The 20,598-nt window shown below is 44.8% G+C and overlaps 1 protein-coding gene across 6 annotated transcripts in view; it reads left to right on the top strand.

Moving 5' to 3' along the window:
• Window positions 1–5,415: 5,415 nt before the first annotated feature.
• MEAF6 (MYST/Esa1 associated factor 6) overlaps window positions 5,416–20,598 on the top strand; it is a 33,673-nt gene continuing 18,490 nt past the window's right edge. For all 6 annotated transcript variants that reach the window (XR_006205913.1, XM_042951476.1, XM_042951472.1 and 3 more), the window contains exons 1-4: window positions 5,416–5,551; window positions 6,761–6,876; window positions 9,683–9,770; window positions 9,920–9,965. Coding sequence is in view for 5 of the 6 variants with exons in the window: in XM_042951476.1 (XP_042807410.1) it covers window positions 5,462–5,551; window positions 6,761–6,876; window positions 9,683–9,770; window positions 9,920–9,965 (340 nt within the window). In the remaining variant the exon portion in view is untranslated. The remainder of the gene's footprint in view (window positions 5,552–6,760; window positions 6,877–9,682; window positions 9,771–9,919; window positions 9,966–20,598) is intronic.

Here is a 20,598-nt window from a genome sequence, read left to right as displayed (position 1 = left end):
TAGGGAAGCTCTAACAACGAAAGAGCAGTTAGCATTCCCACCTGTGCCCGTCTCAAAGGTAAGTTTTGTTTTGATGGATCCAAACTGATGGCTTTCTCTTGCTGGGATTAGGCAATAACCTGGCCTCCAGGGCCTCCTGTTCAGTTTGTGCTCCTACTACTGCTTCTAGGTAGCCTTGGGCTTCGCTGGAAACACCATCGTGCTGGGCAACATGATAGATGACCACTTTGCCTATGTTCTTCAAGAAGGGGTCCCAATTGTGAAGTAAACTTGCTTTAGCAGAGGAATAACTTCCTGCATTCAGAGATTCTTGATGCCAAATATCTGGGCATCCTTTTGAATTTTAATTCCTTTAAGCCTGGGTGGCTTAGTTGGTTGTCTGACTCTTGATTTTGGCTCTGATCATGATCCCAGGGTCATGGGCTTGAGCCCCACGTCAGGCTCCACACTCAGCGTGGAGCCTGCCTGGGATTTTCTCTCTCTCTCAATCTCTCTCTCTCCCACTGCCCCTCTCTCTTTCTGTCTCTCTCGAGAGACCCGGCCCATCTCTAAAACCAGGTATCACCAGCGGACTTCTCATTTGAAGTTGACATAATCCTAAAGCTTTCCTCTTGCAACTTCTTTATTCTCCACCTGGGCTGCAAATCATCGCTGTCAAAATCAAGCCATCTGCAAAACAGCCCTTTGTTTCTGAGCCCCTCCCCTAAATCCTCTCTGATGATCTACAGTTCTGCTGTGGTATAGGACAGAATCTGCAGATTTTCCCCATCAAGCCTCTCCCTAGGCCCCTAGTTCCCTATTAGTACATGGACAAAGGACCCCTCGCTCGTTGAGTGCACCTGGTGATGTAGCTTTCAAATACTTTGATTGTAACCTGGTGATAAGTAAAAGAGTAATCAATTCAGATAACTGGAGTTGTATTCTTGTATGGAGTATGCCAGTATACAATAGAGCTTGATTTTAAAAGGCTTACAACTGAAATACAGATTTCAGGTTGATAATTATTTGATACGGTGCACAGATGGTTATATTTTTTAACATCCTCCCTTTGTGGAAATTAGGTGTGGTGTGGATGTGGGGAATGCGATGAGATGATGGCATGTTAGTGAAAGCCTAAGCGGGGCACACATACAGCACGCCAGCAGTGCCTGCTTGTGTGATGGCGTTCTGAGCCCACAACATTCCTGCGTTTGTGCGTTTGTACAGGTGAGAAGCCTGCTTGACTTAAATTAAAGCTTTGCAAGGTAAAGCTTCATCTGGTCTCTTGGGTAAAGTTTCCATTTATTGAATGGGAAACAGTTGAAAAAGACCGTTGATTTGCTCACATTTACTCCAAAGTTGAAGTGAGTTAATCCAACAAACAATTGCATAAGCATACTATGCTAACAGTTGGTTTACAATTGTGAGTTAGAAACGGCAGTCATTTGGAGGTGGGCTGTACCTTGTGTGAGACTTGGCATTTGAGGTGTGCCTTAGAGCACAGGTTGATTTGGAACCCAGTAGTAGAGGTTGGCATTGTTTCAGACTGAGCAGTCCAGGGGACAGCAGGACTGGAACGGAGTATGTAGAAGGAGTCCTGTAAAATGAACCTGTTTACCTGAAGTCCCACAGCCAGGCAGGGGTAGAGCTAGGATAAGAAATCACCTCCGTCCTGGTTCAGTGGTCATTTTCTCTAGACTGTTCCTCCTGCCTCCCTAACAGTGCTTAGTAGATGGATTTGGAAAAGACAACTGGTTTATTAGGCTGCTTGATTCGTAGTGGGTTCAAAGATACCACAATGAATGAGCCTTTCAGGGGTAGAGAGTGGCTCAGGAAAATCTTAACCTCACCACGTCAGAGCTGCTCGGAAATCATCATGTTCATTCATAAAAATATACAGACATTCAATAATCAGGTGCCTAACAAGTGCCATGAGCCAATACTTCAATAAGGAGCACTTTCTATGTACAAGGCACAATTTTAACCATTTTCATAAGCATTAACACATACACTGACATCCTATAACCCTGTGATGCAGGCTTGTGTTATCCTATTTTGCAGATGCAAAAACTGAAGCACAAAGAGGTTAAGGTCGCACTGGGATTCAAACCCAATCTGGTTCCAGGTGCCACACTCTTAGCCACTGTGATACACTGCCTTTTGAATAGTTGTGAAATGTATAAGGTCTGGCCATTGCAGAGCAACATAACCAGCAGCTACAGGCTACTAGATAGGAGAAGAATTGGGGATTGTGGAAGCATAGTGGAATGGGATTTAACAAAGCCCTGGGAGTCAGGGAGGTATGAGCAGTTAGCCAGAAGAGGTCAGTGGGGTTGAGGAGAGAAAGGAATATTTCTAGGCAGACAGACTGGCACTTAGAACTGCCTGAGGTGATAAACTAATGAGGTTTTGGAAGCATTCGAAGTTCAATAGGGGAAACAGATTTCTGGTGTCTGTTCATGATGAACTAACTTGTTTGTTTGTTTTTTAACTCTCCTGCTGCAAGAAGCCGAAACCTCTGGATAAAATATAAGCAAAAAAACTTCTGAAAGCATCCAAGAACGGACAAATTAGTAAAAATATTTTCAGGCCGCAAGTGAAGAAAAACAAGAATCCAGGGAAAAATGGAGCACAGGTGCCTGGAAACCACATTTGATCTAAAGGCAAACCACATTTGATTTCAGCAAATCAGACCTTACCCTAGGTTGAATGGGACAGAATCAAAATCCAGAGCCCACATACGATGGATAGATTGTTAGAAGATGTTTCCCCCAAAAAGCTGGCATGCCAAAGGGCTATCCTTGTCACAGTAAAAGAGGTGATCAGAAATCAAATCCTCCCAGGGACTTGCAGCCTGAGAGCTCAGAAAAATTCAAGCCTTGAACTTGGTTTAAGATGACCCTGTACTATTGATGCCTTCCGGTGTATGATAGAAGAAATGAAATTACTTTTTGGAGGAAGGGATTTTTTTCCTTATCTCCCCTCCCGTTCTTTCCACACTCTTTTCCTACGGAGATAGAATTACTTTTTTAAAGCATAAAAGAAAAGGTACTGTAGGTGAGAACCAACAGGAATAACAAACTGGTTCTCTGAAGAGTTTAGATACTTGATTGAAGATACTATAAAATGTTCATGGTTACTGTTTTCAAAGAAACAAATGGTAACTTGCAAATTCAGGGAATAAGAAATGGCAAAAAGTGAAGTGGAAAACTTTTGAAAGACCAACCAAAACTTTTAGAAATGAGAAATACAATCTGGAAACCCATCAGTGGATGGCTTTAACAGAAGCTTCAGGGAGAATTAGTGAACCGGAAGATAGAAATTATCCAGGCATATAAATTTAACAAATCACATGGGCCAATATCTCAAACACTGTAAATTACCAAAATTCACCTGATAGGAAATAGAGCATCTGAATAGTCCTATAACTATTTAAGAAACGGAATTTATAAAAAAAAAAAACAAAACGGAATTTATAATTTAAAAAGTTTCCAAAAAGAAAAATCCAGGCCTAGATGGTGATGGTTTCACTGAAGACATCTACCAAATTTGAAGAAGAATTAGGACCATTCTATACCATCTCTGCCAGAAATTAGCATATCAGGCAATACCTTCTTAACTCATTTAATGAGGACAGTATTACTTTGCTATTGAAGCCAGATAGGAGATACCAAAAAGGAAGAGAGAGAGGCAGAGAAAAAGAAAAAAACCCTACAGACTATTATCCCATAAATTTAGCCATAAAAATCCTGGATATTCTATTAGCAAATTGAATCCAGCATACATAAAAAGAACTATACAACATGGCCAAGTGAGGTTTATTCCACGTATGCAAGACGGCTTCAACCTACAGAAATAAATCTATATAATCCACTATCCCAAGAGGCTAGAGGAAAAAAATCATGATCATGTCAACTGGACGTAGAAAAAAGCATTTGACAAAATTCAATACCCGTTCGTGATAAAACTAACGGTAAACCAGGAGTAGAGGGGGAACTGTCTCAATTTAATAAACAGCTTCTACAAAAATCCTACAGCTAATGTACTTAATGGTGAAAGACTGAATACTTTCCTCCTAAAATAGGGAATGAGTCAAGGATGTCCACTATGACCACTCTTACAACTGGAAGTCCTACCTAGCAAAGTAAGACAAGAAAAAGAAAAAGCATACAAATTGGGAAGGGAAAAATAAAAGCCCTTATTTGCTGATGAAATGATTGTCTATGTAAAAAATCCTAAGGAATCTACAATAAAACCCCCCTAGAATTAATAGGGGAGTCTGGCAAGATTTCAGGTTACAAGATCAACACACAAAAGAAATTATGCATAATGCAGCAGAGAAAAAAGATGGGGAAAAACACAGTGGGTTAACAAAAATAAAGGATTATTAGGTTTAATCCGAGTTCCAGAAGGAGAGGAAAATGAGGCAGAGGAATATCTGAAGAAAACAAGCTGAGAATTTCCCAGAACTAGTGGAAGATACCAATCCACACAGACTGTAGAAACCCAAAGACTCCCCCCCACCCCCCCAAAATCCCATTCATGATAGTGAAATTGCAGAACCTTGAAAAATGGGGAGAGTGGAGGCTGGTGAAGTAAGCAAGGGCCAAAGGAAAACAAAGTTAACGATACAGGAATTAATGATAAAAACGAGTATTTGCATAATCGTTGTTACTTGCCGAGCCCCTACGTGAAGGGATTTACTTCTCCCGGCAAGGGTACTGGGTAGGTACTATTATTACCTCCATTTTACAGATGAGGGATTTTGACTAGCGAAATGTAGTTACTTGCCCCAAATGGCACAGCTATCAATGGTAGAGGCAGGATTCTGAACGAGGTAGTTCTGGCTTTGGCTTGTGATCTTAACCACTACCCAAACTGGTCTCTCTAAAGGGCAACGGGAAGCCATTGAAAGATTCTAACCAGGGGAGTGACACCACACCTGCTTTCCAAACACTGATCCCCTCCGCACCACTGTGGATAAGGATCAAAGAGAGCTAAGGGTGGAAACAGGAGGCTGCGGGGATAATGGGGCCAAACACAGGGCCTGGACGAAGGCGAGGTGGCAGACAAAGCAAGTGAGCTGCTGGCTCTTCCGGAGGCGAGTCCTCAGGACTCGGGGTTTTGCACGGGAGAGGACAGCGACGATGGTATTCACGTTTCCCACTTGGGCAGTTCGGCGGACAGTGAAAGTCGTTCACTGAGGTGACCTGCCAGGAGTCTGGTTTTGGACAAAGTGAATTTGTGGTGTCTGTGACGCCCCGCCGGCCACCGAGGGGGTCCAGAGCGGCTAGGACCCAGAGCAAGGCCCACCGCCGTCTCGTCCAGGCGGGGCGCGCGCGAACCCGAGGCCCCCGACGCGGCGCGCCGCGCGGCTCCGGAAACCGCGCGCGCAGGCGCAGTGCGGCGCGGGCGCCCCCTGGCGGGCGGCGGCGCGCAGGGACCGCCCCCCGCCTGGCGCCGCCGCCCGCCTCAGCCCAACATGGCGATGCACAACAAGGCGGCGCCGCCGCAGATCCCGGACACCCGGCGGGAGCTGGCGGAGCTCGTGAAGCGGAAGCAGGAGCTGGCGGTGAGAGAGCGACAGCGGGGGCGCTCGGTGGGGGCCCCGCGCCTGCCGCCGCCTCCAGGGCCCCGCCCGATCGCTCCAGGCCGTTACTCCCCGGGCGCAACGCGGCGCCCGGGAGCCCGGCGGCCTGAGGCCGGCTGCGCGTTCTGCGGCCCGCCGGTGCCTCGGCTTCTCTGCTGCGCGGCTCGAGAGTCGGGAGCTGGGGCCGGGGGGCGGGGCAAGGAGCAGAGAGGGGGAGGGGGCCGGGACAGGCGGGGGCGTGGAGGCGGGAAGGCACCTGAGGATGGGGGGCTTCAGTGTGGGAGCTCGAGAAAGGTGTCTGTGAGCTTTGGGGTTGGGAGCGGTTGTGTCCTTGGCCTTTGCGGGGTGGGTGAGGGCGGCAGGTCCGTGTTCTTTGAGGGCTGGGGTCGGGCGTGTCGGGGGGGGCCGTAGGAGACCGGTTCAGTCTTGCCAGTGGCTTGGAGGGGGTGGCGTAGAGGCGAGTGTGGGAGGGGGACACGGTCATCCAGTCTGGCCTTTGGAGGATGGAGGGGCGCATGTCCTTCTGAGGATTAGGAGATCCGTTGGATGGGGTTTTTGATGGGCATGGCTGTGATATTTTGGGGGAACATCCAGAAGCTGACAGGCGAGGGGAAGGGATTCAGCCCAGGGAATTGAGAACTGTGATATGCACCCCGGGTCCTATCCACCCTGGTGGCCACCCCCTCCCCCGTGTTTTGGCTTGGGCACGGGGGAGGGCCATCTCACCTGAAGCTGCCCTTCCAGGTTTCCATGGCAACTGACAGCCCAGGGCCGGCCTTCTTTCTGAGCCCGCGGGGAGGGGAGCGAGTTGGCGCTGGAAGGCTCCTCACCCTTTCCTCTCTTCAGTAGCAATACCTTTGCGCGTGGGGGTGGAGACTGCCCGCGTTCTGCCTGAGCGGGGGTTCTTGACAACTGGGTTTCCATGAACCCTCTGAAGAATCTGCAAAATTTTGTGCATTTTTCTGGAGACAGGCTGTATCCCTTCCCTTCTGTTCTCCAAGGGTTCCAACAAGACAGGTCTAGATTGTCTTAATCTAAAACAGCTTTCCTCTCCCCATGTCATGTCTTTCCACCAGGGCTTAGCGTAATGGAGCTTGAGTGTCTAAGGCTAGTGTCCGAGGATTTGATTCTGTCGGGGTTAATGTTTGCATTTAAAAGGCATTATCCGTTTCCTTGTTTTTCCTCTCCCAGGAAACACTGGCAAACTTGGAAAGACAGATCTATGCTTTTGAAGGAAGCTACCTGGAAGACACTCAGATGTATGGCAATATTATTCGTGGCTGGGATCGGTACCTGACCAACCAAAAGTGAGTGTCAGAAGCCTGTGGTGTTTGTATGGTGCTCTAGTAATATTTGCGTTTTGGGCTATATGTGTTCTTGGTAGCAACTTTGCAGGGAGGCAGTAGCAAAGTGCTGGTGTGGAAGGCAGTCTGGGGTTGAGCTTAGACTTTGGCTCACTGAGTAATTGTAGACAAATCCTACGTCTGGGAAATAGGGAAAACCTGCTAAGCTTTTTGAAAATTTTCAGATTTGAAATATTTCATTTTTTTTAATGCTTATTTTATTTATTTTTTTAACGTTTTTTTAATTTATTTTTGAGACAGAGACAGCATGAACGGGGGAGGGGCAGAGAGAGAGGGAGACACAGAATCGGAAGCAGGCTCCAGGCTCTGAGCCATCAGCCCAGAGCCCGACGCGGGGCTCGAACTCACGGACCGCGAGATCGTGACCTGAGCTGAAGTGGGACGCTCACCAACTGAGCCACCCAGGCGCCCCTAATGTTTATTTTTGAGACAGAGAGACAGATCGTGAGTGGGAGAAGGGCAGAGAGAGAGGGAGACACAGAATCGGAAGCAGGCTCCAGGCCCTGAGCTGTTAGCACAGAGCCCGACACGGGGCTTGAACTCAAAAACCATGAGATCGTGACCTGAGCCGAAGTCGGATGCTTAACTGACTGAGCCACCCGGGCGCCCCGATTTGAAATATTTCAAATTGAAATAGAACTGTGCACACTTGATATCCTTCACCTTCATTCATCACTTGTTAACATGTTGCCACCTTTGCCTCTCTCTCTCTTTTTTTTCTGATGCGTGTAAACATACACAAACCTATATATACTTAAAAGTTTTAAAAGTCTTGATATAATTACAGGCACATGGGAAGTTGCAGAAATATTAGAGAGGTCCGTGTACTCTTCACCCACTTTTCCCCAATGGTTGGGTTTTATGTAACTACAGCACAATAGCAAAACCAGGAGGAAATGGACATTGGTACAATGTGTATGTGTAATTCCGTCACTGTGTGTAGATTCCTGTAACCACCACTGCAGTTGAGATACAGAAGTATTTCATCGCTGGGAAGCTCTCCCTCCTGCTACCCCTTTATAGTTCTATCTTCCCTTTCCCCCATACTTTTTGTTGTTGTTAGCCATTCAAGCGGATATCATGACACTGTACCCCTAATTATGTCAGCAATTACCTCCTAAGAATATTTTTCTTACCTAACTACAGTTAACCACACATAGAAAATTAGCATTACATTAATAGTATCATCCCCTACAGCCTTTATTCACATTCTCCTAATTGTTCCCAGCATGCTTGGCTGCCCTTGTTTCGATCCAGGCAGTTTTCGTGTATTGTATTTGGCTGTTATGTCTCTTTAGTCTCTTGATAATAGGACAGTCTCCCACCCTTGTTAGTGGTGAAGTTGTTGTTGATGACACTGTCTTGCAGACTGTCCCAGTTCCAGATTTTTCTTTTCGTGACCTCATGAGGGAGCCTTTAGACGTTTCTGGCAAAAATGATTTGTGTGCCTCGTGTGTCATTTACCTCTGTTATATTGGGAGGCACATGATGTCAGATTGCCCCATTATTGGTACTGTTAAGTTTGAGCATCTGATTTCTCTGTTGTTAAAAATTCGTTTTTTCTTGGGGCGCCTGCGTGGCTCACTCAGTTGAGCGTCCGACTTCGGCTCAGGTCATGATCTCACAGCTTGTGGGTTTGAGCCCCGCGTCGGGCTCTGTGCTGACAGCTCGGAGCCTGGAGCCTGCTTCGGATTCTGTGTCTCCCTCTCTCTCTGCCCCTAACCCCTCACATTCTGTCTCTGTCTCTCAACAATAAATAAACATTAAAAAAAAATGTTTTTTTTTATTCATTTTTCTCTCTGTAATTCGTAAGTAGTTTGGAGGTTGTACTTGTACACGGTGTGAATATATTGCGATCCTCCACATTTTTATTCAGCAATGTCAGTATCTTTTGTTGATTTTTACTTGAATCACTTAACAGACTGCTGATTCTAATTTTATTCTTTGTGTACATGGCTTACTGGCATTTGGAAAGATGAATCTTCCCTTCTTATCTTCTCTCCCTTTCATTCTGTATCTCCAGGCCTCTCTCTTTAGTATCACTACAGACCCATGGATTAAAAAAAAAAAAAAAAATCAGCGTATTGGAATCTAGTACTGTCACTTTTGCATTGTAGAGTCTTTTTATTTTAGTATAAACTTATTGAAATATATACAGAGGATTGCACACATCATACATACACAGCTTAGTGACTTTTCACAAAGCAAACACACCCACCATTATCCTCTTTGATGCTTAGTTTGTCCCAAACGAGGCCAGCGGGAACCTCCTCCTGCTGATGCCTTTGTCCTTTCGACATGACCCTATCAGTCCTTGAGCATTTTGGTTCTTTTCTGTCCCAATGTGGTGTCTCAGACTCACCTTTTCCTTATCCCAGAACTGATACCAGCCCTTTCTTTAAGGAACCCTGGTCTGTTCTTCAGTTTTTAAAAATTAAGCTTATCTGACAGAAACATTTCATATCACTCGTCTGTGCCGGTTGTTTCGAGTAAGTATTAAAGTAAATACATATTAAAATGAAAATGGTCGTGAACCACTGGAGCCTGTCCCGCGTTGGAAGCCATTGCTGTCCCTTCGGGCATTCAGGATAACGGACGTTTTGGTCCATCCACCTGGTGTGGAGGCGTTCCGTCCAGAGGCTGTCTCTCTTCTGTCTAAGAGAGACAATGAGAGAGAGAGAGTTCTTACACCTTACATCCAGGGCCGTCCTCCGCTTGCTGCTTACGAAGCTTCTTGTGTGTGTTTTAGAAACTCCAATAGCAAAAACGATCGAAGGAACCGGAAGTTTAAGGAAGCTGAGCGGCTCTTCAGTAAATCCTCAGTTACTTCAGCAGCTGTAAGTGAGGTGGGGGGACTCTTTCTGTGGCCCATTGTTGAGGGAAACCTCAGTTAAATTCCTATGAGTTTTCCCTTTCCCTGCTGTCCGAGTGCTCTCCTGAGGGCTCTGATAATTTTTCTAGTAACGGGTGGTTTCTTGTCTTTTAGGCAGTGAGCGCGTTGGCAGGAGTTCAGGATCAGCTCATTGAAAAGAGTAAGTTTATTTATTTATTTTTTTACTGTTTTACTACTTTATTTTTAAGCTACAGGAGCCCTTGTATTTAACTCGTATCCAACTGTAGGTCTCAAGACTACATCTCTCATACTTTTGCCTCTCCTTTCTAGAAGATAAGCACCCTCTAGAGTCTCCTTAATCGTGTCCTTTTGTTTATTTGTTGGCCTGTTTGTTTTTTGAGGAAGAAACTATCATGTCCCTCCTGCCTCTTCTGTCATGCAGAGGGTGACTTCCCCTGCTCAAAGACACAAAGACAGGTCTTCCCCACTGCTAAGTGTTAGGGGAATTTTTTTTTTTTTTTTTAACTTAGAAAGAAAACCTTTTCTCATGGAAAATTTTGGGTATATCTGATAAATCTCCATGTTCGCAATTTAATAATTCTTAGGAAAATCTGGTCGTGGGAACAGAATGTACCTGAGTGTTCTTAAATATAAAACAGAGAGTAGATAGTATTTACTTTGTAAAGACATTGTATCATGCTCCAAACATAAGCCATACAGTCTAATTCTCTGCTGATGTCAAGTGATAGGATATAGATCTATACATTCATCTTTCCAAGTCAGACTCGGTGTAGCTGTGTTGAACACTCTTCCTGTGCACTGAATCACTCCAAAGCATAACCTGCTTTTTGTACTGTGGCTGTGTGCTTCTTTCAGATGATGTATCTTGTAGGATCTGGTTCTTGTGTCTGCACTGGGCCAGTGATTTGGAGGAGAAGGGATTTTGGTAGTTTGGGAATTAGAACTACACTGTGACTTTGATTATTACCTCTGGGTACAGATTTCTAAATATGTAGAAAATGCTAGAAAATGTCTGTGAGTCATTTCCACTCAGATTTTCAGGCTCAAACATTTTATCTAAGGTGGAACCGTTCTATTACCTTCAAAACTTGCCTGCCCAGTTTTTTTCTGTTATAGTACTTCCGTTCCCCCTCATTCAAAACTCTGTAGGGATCTTTGACTCCTTTCTGCCATCCTCAACAATTATAGCAAGTCCTTTTGATTTTTCTCTTGCTATGGCTCAAATACGTTAAATCCTATTTCTTTTCAGTTAATGCCACTTCTAGGACATAGAGCTAGTGTTATCTGCTCTCTGAAGTCACAAGACTGGTTAAGGAACAGCCTGGACCCCACCGCTGTGAGTGGAGATGGAATGATTACTGACTGCTCAGTTTTCACAAGAGCCTACAATCCTCCTCCTGGCTTAGTGCGTAGCTCAGCATCTGGCCCTGTACTTCACTAGCCACACAAGTACACACCTAGGTACTCGTGAAGGAATGACGCTCAATGCCACTGCTTGCAGAAGCTTGGCTGAGACCAGCACTTACGTATTAAAGATTTTCGGAAACAGGTGCAGGCCTCCATTCCCCTGAGATCTTCCCCCTGGACCTGGGCCACGCCCCTGGGATAGATCCTGTTGGTCTTCCTTGGTCTTCCCTCTAAAGCTGCATTTGATGAATTACATTTTGGTCCCGTTAAATGTGCCACTGCATTTATTGTAATACGATGTTGCAGATGTTTATTACCGTTACTAATTATTATGTCTTTTAGGACTAGTTGTTTTCCCCGAACAACTATTTGGTTTTTAGTGAAAATCTGATGATGGACTTGATTTGTGTAGGCGCTAAAATGTTTTATTTTTTAATTTTTTTTAGCGTTTATTTTTCAGAGAGGGAGACAGAGTGTAAGCAGGGGGAGGGGCAGAGAGAGAGAGAGAGAGAGACAGAGAGAGAGAGAGAGAGAGGGAGACACAGAATCGGAAGCAGGCTCCAGGCTCTGAGCTGTCAGCACAGAGCCCGATGCAGGGCTCGAACCCACAGACTGTGAGGTCATGACCTGAGCCAAAGTCAGACGTTTAACCGACTGAGCCACCCAGGCACCCCAGCTGCTAAAATGTTTAAAGCCAAATGTGTGGTTCTCCTCTAGAAAGCAAATCCAAACCTAGACCATGCATTCTGGGAATGAATCTTTACTACTGCATCCATGGACGTCTTCTGTCCTTCTGTGTTTAACTCGTCTCATTTTAAATTTATTGTATGTGGGGCGCCTGGGTGGCTCAGTCGGTTAAGCGGCCGACTTCGGCTCAGGTCATGATCTCGCGGTCTGTGAGTTTGAGCCCCGCATCGGGCTCTGTGCTGACAGCTCAGAGCCTGGAGCCTGTTTCAGATTCTGTGTCTCCCTCTCTCTGACCCTCCCCCGTTCATGCTCTGTCTCTCTGTCTCAAAAATAAATAAACGTTAAAAAAAAAAAATTAAAAATAAATAAATAAATAAATTTATTGTATGGATTTTATTATACGAATCTTGGTAAGCGGCTTTGGCTTCTTTTCGATAGGGAATTACATAAATACTGGAGTTCATCAATTCAAATGGTCAGAGCCCCTTTAAAGTAATTCTGCTGTGTTCCGTCTCACCACCTGTCATTACCATTTCCTCCTGCTATTTCTTTAAAAAAAAATTTTTTTTCATGTTTATTTTTTTTAAGAGAGAGAGAGAGACTGAGAGACAGAGCTCAAGTGGGGGAGGGGCGGGGAGAGAGGGAGACACAGAATCCGAAGCAGGCTCCAGGCTCCGAGCTGTCAGCACAGAGCCTGACGCGGGGCTCGAACTCACGAACCACGAGATCATGACCCGAGCCGAAGTTGGACACCTAACCGACTGAGCCACTGAGCACCCCTACTCCTGCTATTTCTTAAGAGTCTATTTCCATCTTGATTTTCTACAGTCAACTACCATGTGTCTAAGTATGAATTTCTTTTTAATTATCTGGCTTGGGTTTCGTTGAACTTCTTGTAGCTGTAGCTTGGTATTTTTCATCAGTTCTGGAAAATGCCCAGTATTCTTCAGATGATGCATTTGCTGCATGCTGTCTCCCCTCTCCTCTCCCACTCTACTTAACTGTATGTTAAACTTTCTCATTTTATCCTACATGGTCTTTTATTCGCTCCTCTGTGTCTTCTGTCTTTGTCTCTGGGCCGCCTGCCAGTTTACTAATTCTCCTTTCAGTTGAGTCTGACTTGCTGTTAAACCTTTCCTTGATTTTTTTTTTTTTTTTAACGTTTGTTATTTTTGAGACAATGCAAGAGACAGAGTGCAAGCAGCGAGGGGCAGACAGAGGGAGACGCAGAATCTGAAGCGGGCTCCAGGCTCCGAGCTGTCAGCCCAGAGCCCGACGCGGGGCTCGAACCCATGATCCGTGAGATCATGACCTGAGCCGAAGTCGGATGCTTAACTGACTGAGCCACTCAGGTGCCCCAACCTTTCCTTGATTTTTAAATCTTTTATTACATTTTTAATTTCCAAAATCCCACTTAATTATTTCTAAAATCTGCTATGTAATTTTTCAGTAGCTTTCCCTGCAATTATTTTTAAACTTGCCTTTTGTTTCTTTAAGCAGAGTAAGCCTGCTTGTTGTACAAGATTCTGTTTTTAATTCTGTACATTCTGTGTTTAATGTGTAATTCTGTGGGGGCGCCTGGGTGGCTCAGTCGGTTGAACGTTTGTTTGACTCTTGGTTTTGGCTCAGGTCATGATCCCAGGGTCGTGGGATCGAGCCCCACGTTGGGCTCTGCACTGAGTGTGGAGCATGCATAAGATTCTCTGTCTCTCCCCCTTCCGCCCCTGCCCCACTTGTGCGCGTGCATATTCTCTCCCAAAAATAAAACAATAATAACAATTTCAATCTGTGAAGTCTTTTTTAAAAATTTATTTTAATGTTTGTTTATTTTTGAGAGAGAGAGAGACAGTGCAAGCAGGGGAGGGGCAGAGAGACAGGGAGACACAGAATCTGAAGCAGGCTCCCAGCTCTCGGCTGTCAGCCCAGAGCCCAATGCGGGGCTCGAACTCACGGACCGTGAGATCATGCATGACCTGAGCCAAAGTCGGACTTTTAACCAGCTGAGTCACCCAGCCTCCCCAACCTGTGAAGTCTTTACAGACCTGTTTCTGTTGTAGTTTGCTTCCAAAGTCTAATTTCCCTGTGTGCTTATCTTTGACCGTGTACCGCTCACTGTAACTTAAACTATTTGTTGAGTAATTTGAGAGTGAGGATGAAGTTGTTATCTTCCAAAGATTTTATGTTTTCTTCTGATGGGTGGTTGGATCACTTTAAACCCAGTTGAAGGTCCCTGAAAGAGCCAGGTGATTCAAACCAAGCTTTCATTCCACGAGGGGAATGGTCTCCTTTGCCTTTTGCACTTCTTCCTTTGCATAGAAGCTCTCCAGTGTCTCCAGATTTCTGTGTAACAGATCTTGTGGAATGACTCCTGTGTTCTTGTTTTTTGATGGTGATGAACTGAACATTTTTTTCTGTCTTAGATTTTGAATTGCACATTCTTAGATCGCAAGGATTTTGGAGTTTTGTACTTTTGGCATTTTGTTTCCAAACCATTCTGAAAATTTTCTTTTAAAATGCATTACTTTTGGGCTTCCTGGGTGACTCGGTTGGTTAAGCATCTGACTCGTGATTTCTGCTTAGGTCACGATCTCACAGTTTGTGAGATCAATCCCTACACTGGGCTCTGCTCTGGCATCGAGGAGCCTGCTTGGGAATTTCTCTTTCTGCCCCTCCCCCTCTGTGTTCTCTCTCTCTCTCTCTCTCTCTCAAAATAAATAAACATCTTAAAAAAAATGCATTCCTGTGGGGCGCCTGGGTGGCTCAGTTGTTTAAGCATCTGACTTCGGTTCAGGTCATGATCTTGTGGTTTGTGAGTTCTAATCCCGTGTCAGGCTCTGTGCTGACAGCTCAGAGGCCTGGAGCCTGCTTCAGGTTCTGTGCCTTCTGCTTTCTCTGCCCCTACCCCACTTGCACTCTCTCTCAAAAAAAAAGAAAGAAAGAAACATTAAAAAAAAATAATAAAAATATGCATTGCTTTCTGCTTCCTTTGGCCTACCTACCCAAACTAGGATGATAGAGTGGATTAGCATGGTTCCCAAGGGGAATTTTAGGCAAATTAGCGAGGCGTTGTGTGTTTTTGTAAAAAGAATAAAGTAAAAGACAAGCAGGCAGATTTTATCCAGTTTCCTTTAAGGGATCAGCATAGTTGATACTGTTTTATCAGACTCTCCTGAAGCTTTCATCAAACCACATCTCCCCTGAGTGTTCTCATCATTCCAGTGGATAAGTAAAGGGCCGCATGAAGCATTATTTTGGGTATCTTTCTTGCCTCCTTTAAAGTTTTTGTGCTAAAAAGAAGTTAGTGCCTAGCACTATTTAGTAGTTGGTGGTGGTGTTGTTGTTTTAATAAGTAAAGTGTCTCATTTGTAGGCTTATTACACTTAATCAAAATCTGGCATTTGTTTTTTTTGTCTTTTTTTTTTTTTTGAGAGGGAGTGAGCAGGGGCAGAGAGAGAGAGAGAGAGAGAGAGAATCTCAAGCAGGGCTGCACGCTTAGCACAGAGCCTGAGGTGGGCCTCGATCCCACAACCCTGGGCTCATGACCTGAGCTGAAATCAAGAGTCATCTAGATGCTCAATCGACTGAGCCACCCAGGCACCCCCAAACCTGGCATTCTTTACTCTAAAAACGAGTTGCCTGGGGCGCCTGGGTGGCTCAGTCGGTTAAGCATCCGACTTCGGCTCAGGTCATGATCTCACGGTCCGTGAGTTTGAGCCCCACGTCGGGCTCTGTGCTGACAGCTCAGAGCCTGGAGCCTGTTTTGGATTCTGTGTCTCCCTCTCTCTCTCTGACCCTCCCCATTCATGCTCTGTCTCTCTCTGTCTCAAAAATAAATAAACATTAAAAAAAATTTTGAAAAAAAAAAAAAAACAAAAAAACCCGAGTTGCCTTCTTCTGTGTCGGGGAGAAACAAACAGGTGTCTTTTCCTGGTGACAGCGCCACAGGGTTGCCTGACTTCTGCTGTACTTCGGGGTGCTGTAACCCAGCCCTTTTGGCCTCACTCCTCCCCTGCTTCCGGGAGCCCAAAAAAGACCATGATTCTTACTCTGTGGTTGCACTTGGTGTTTTAGCAGTGTTTAATCTAGTCTCCCTGGCTACAGTCCCTATTATAAACCATTTGTAGCCTGATAATCCTAAAACATGGGTTTATACAGAGAACTCAGTAAACATTCACTGTTCAATGTCACTTCTCTGTTTAGAAATGGCTCGATGACTTCTCCTTATGTCCTGGTAACAACTATTTTATGCCAAATTGTCTACCGTGTTAGAATTTGACTTGCGTATTTATGGATCTCAAGGATATTGAGATTGGAACACTTATTGTGTTGCAGACACTATGCAAACCCTTGCATTATCTCATTTATTCTTTAAAGCTACTTCTTGGGGATAAGTACAGATTATAAACTCCTTGAAAGTAGGGAACATTGCTGGAGCTCCAGTGTCTGGTCCAATGCCTTGTCCATAAGAGATACTCAGTACAGAGAAGTGTCCTATTTTACAGATGGAGGAACAGGGTCTGAAAGATTCAGCAACAAGTCACATATCTTAACCATCACCTCATACTGTCTCCCTAGATCAGATCCCTAAATCTGACACTCATGGCTCTTTTTTTTTTCTTTTTTAAGTTTATTTACTTATTTTGAGAGAGAGAGAGAGAGGCAGAGACAGAACCCCAAGCAGGCTCTGTGCTGTCAGTGCAGAGCCCAGTGTGGGGCTTGAACTCATGAACCATGAAATCATTCATAACGTGAGCCAGAGCCGAGAGTTGGGTACTTAACCGACTGAGACACCCAGGCGCCCCCCAGTCACGGCCCTTCACCTGGCTTTCCATTTCTCCTCTCAATCCTCAAGGCGTCTGCTCAAGAGATACTTGATTCATTTGTCCAAAATGTACCTTATGTTTCCTCACCTCTGCACTTTTGCTTGTGCTATTTTTTGTACCTATTTTGGCTTCTCATTTTCCAAGGCCCAGTTTAAATTCCACCCCCTCAGTGAAGCTTTCCCTGAACAATCCGCTCTTTCTTCTCTGGCTCCCATGATACTTAATATCCAGATCAGTCCTTCGGGACATCTGTTACTCCCTGGGATGTTACCTCTTCAGAGAGGTAACACAGGTGGATTCTCCATTCATAGGGCTTTGATTTGATTTTCACTCTTTTGTATGTGTTTCCACACAGGTACTTATAGAATATGACCAACTGATCCATTTACCCAGTACTCCCGTAGCAACTGGTCCAAAATGAGTAAACAGTTGTTTTGCCCATTAATCTCCCTTTTTTTAGACAGTGCTTCACTTCTTTTTTGTCTTTTAAGTTTATTTTATTATTTATTTTGAGAGTGAAAGAGTTCAGGGGAGAGGCAGAGAGAGAGAGAGGAGAGAGAGACTCCCAAGCAGACTCTGCACTCACAGTGCAAAGCCCAGTGTGGGGCTCGAACCTACGAACCGTGAGATCATGACCTCAGCCATAAATAAGAGTCCGACGCTTAACTGACTGAGCCACCCAGGCGCCCCTATTAATGTCTTTTAATAGAATTGCAACATTGGCCAAATTTGCTCTAACTTGCCATTCTGTCTTGTCTCCCGCTTTTTGAGATAATCTTTCTCTCCCTGTGCCCAGCCCCTACTCAGTTAGTCCTGTGCTCCTTCTGTCATCCAGCTGTGAGCCAAAGCTTTTATGACCTCATGGCCCAGCAACCCATTCCTGCCCTGGCCAGTGCCTTCGCCATTTGCAGTTTGAGAGATGGCATTTTTTACCTACATAAAAATAGGACTGGCTTTGGGAGAAGAAGGCTGTCCTAATCATCCTTCCCCATTTTAAACTCATCTTTGTAGATTTCATTAGATTTTTTTTTTTTTTAATTAGAAAAGTAATTTTTTCAGATTGTACTAAGTCAAACTGTTTAGAGGTGAATGAATGAATGAAATGAATGAATGAATGAAACAGGTTAATTACCTCATGCTCTACTTCACCCCCAACTTTCTGAGGTAATCAACGTTAACAGCTTAACAGTATTCCTAACACATCTGGGACACACACACACACACACACACACATACAGATGCAGACTCACAGGGTTGGGGATTTTTTTTTTTAACTTGGAATTTTAACTATGTACATAAAGAGGATTTTTTTTTTTTTAAAGAAAAAATTGGCTCTCCCAGTGCATATTACCTGCTTTTTCCCTTAGCACATGCACCCCTGCAGGTTGAGTGTGCATAGAGTGAGACGGTAGAGTCGTGATGAAGAGCGTGGGCTTTGGAGCCAAACTGTCTTTGAGTGTGAATTCCGAATCTTCACCTTATGAGCTGTGTGACCTTGAGCAGCTTTCTTAACCTCTAGCCTCAATTTCCGTCTCTGTCAAATGGTCATCTTGGTTGTAGAGGTTTCTGTGAAGGTTGTAGATGTGATATATTTGAAGTGTGGAGGGAGTGCCTGGGTGGCTTGGTTAAGCGTCCCAGTTCTTGATGTCGGCTCAGGTCATGATCTCTCAGTCTGTGAGATCGACCCCCATGTCGGACTCTGTGCTGACTCTTGTGGAGCCTACTTGGGATTCTCTCTCTCCTCTCTCTGCCCCTCCCCACCCCCTGCTTGCCGTCTCTCTCAAAAATAAATAAATAAAGATTTAAAAAAAATTTTTTAAGTGTATAGAACAGTGCCTGGCTTATAGTAGGGACTGTGTTAGCTATTGTTATAATCTCACCATTCTTTTTATTTATTATTATTATTATTATTATTACTTTAATGTTTACTTATTTTGAAGGAGAGAGAGAGCATGAGCAGGGGAGGGGCAGAGAGAGAGGGAGACAGAGAATCTGAAGACAGAGAATCTAGACTGTCAGCACAGAGCCCAACGCGGGGCTCGAACTCACGAACCATGAGATCATGACCTGAGCTGAAACCAAGAGTCCGATACTTAATTGACTGAGCCACCCAGGCAACCCTCACATTCTTTTTAAAAGCTGAAAAATACCGGGTACCTCCTCTGTTGGTGAGAATTCACATTGTCTCCATTTTCCCCGCTAAACAAGGTTGCAGTAAACTTCCTTGTCCGCTTGCTTTTTTGTAATGGACTTTATTTCTACAGGATAGTGCCCCAAAAGTGGCACTACTGTGTCAAAGGGTGATTTTCATGATATAGCACAGTTACTTTCTGTGGTGTGATGGGAAATATATATTTGGTGTTTGTCCCCTGTTCTGGCACACAGCTCCTAAAACCCTTGGAATCTCCAGAGCGATAAGAATGACTAGCAGGTGGGGTGCCTGGGTGGCTCAATAGGTTGAACATCCGACTTTGAATTTTGGCTCAGGTCGTGATCTCTCAGTTCTTGGGATTGAGCCCCGAGTTGGACTCTGTGCTGACAGCAGAGTCAGCAGGGGATTCTCTGTCTCCTTCCCCTTCTGTTCCTCTCCCACTTGCACATGTGTGCGTGCATTCTCTCTCTCTCTCTCTCTCTCTCTCTCTCTCTCTCTCTGAAATAAATAAATTTTTAAAAAAAGAATGACTAGCATGCAAAAGAAATGTTTTTTAATGTTTATTTATTTATTTTTGAGAGAGAGAGAGACAGAGCAGGGGAGGGGCAGGGAGAGAAACAGAGGCTCTGAAGTGGGCTCTGCACTGTTAGTGGAGAGCCTGATGTGGGGCTTGAACTCACAAACCTGTGAGATCGTGACCTGAGTTGAAGTTGGACACTTAACCGACTGAGCCACCCAGGTGCCCCCAAGAGAAATTTCTGTATGGCAACAAAGATGACTGATGGCTGGGGGCCCCTAGAGAGCTCCAGGATGGGGGCTTAGAACTTTAAGCTCTACCCCCAAACCTCTGAGAGAGGGGAGAGGAGAGGGGCTAGAGACTGAGTGAATCACCAGTGGCCAGTGACTTAATTAATCACGACTGCATAATGAAATTTCCATTAAACCCCTAAACGGTAGAGCTTTTCTTGGTGAATGGCAGGGTGGTAGGCCCAGAGAAGGCGTGGGTACCTTGCCCCGTGCGTCTCTTCCATTGGGTACCTTGCCCCGTGCGTCTCTTCCATTTCGCTGCTCCGGAGCTGTACCCCGTATAATAGACAACGTTAACAGTAAGTAAATCACGTTCCTGAGTTTGTGTGGCTACTGTAGCAAATTATGGAAGCTGAGGGAAGGGGTTTAGGGTACCCCTGATTTATAGCCGGTTGGTCAGAAGTATGGGAAGCCTGGGAGTTGGGACTGGTGTTTGAAGTGGGGCACTCTTATGGGATTGAGCCCTTAAGCTGTGGGTCTGCCCTAACTCTGGTAGTTAGTGTCAGAATGGAATCCAGTTGGTGTCTGGAGAATCGGGGAATGGGATTTTGGTTTTGGAAAACACCCTAGACTTTCCAAAAAGAGTGTCACCATTTACATTCCTAAAGGCATAGCTTAGGAAGGCCTGTTGTAGATATTGTTGGGTAAACTACGTGGAAAAGTGAGTACTTTATTTTATTTTATTTTATTTTTTTTAAGTTACATCCAAGTTAGCATATAGTGCAACAATGATTTCAGGAGTAGAGTCCTTAATGCCTCTTACTCATTTAGCCCATCCCCCCTCCCACAACCCCTCCAGTAACCTCTGTTTGTTCTCCATATTTAAGAGTCTCTTCTGTTTTGCCCCCTCCCTGTTTTTGTATTATTTTTGCTTCCCTTCCCTTATGTTCATCTGTTCTGCGTCTTAAAGTCCTCATATGAGTGAAGTCATGATA

The sequence above is a fragment of the Panthera leo genome, chromosome C1 (assembly GCF_018350215.1).
Source record: "Panthera leo isolate Ple1 chromosome C1, P.leo_Ple1_pat1.1, whole genome shotgun sequence".
NCBI classification, from domain to species: domain Eukaryota; kingdom Metazoa; phylum Chordata; class Mammalia; order Carnivora; family Felidae; genus Panthera; species Panthera leo.
The sequence above is the reverse complement of the archived record's forward strand: the minus strand, read 5'-3'. Positions and strand labels throughout refer to the sequence as shown.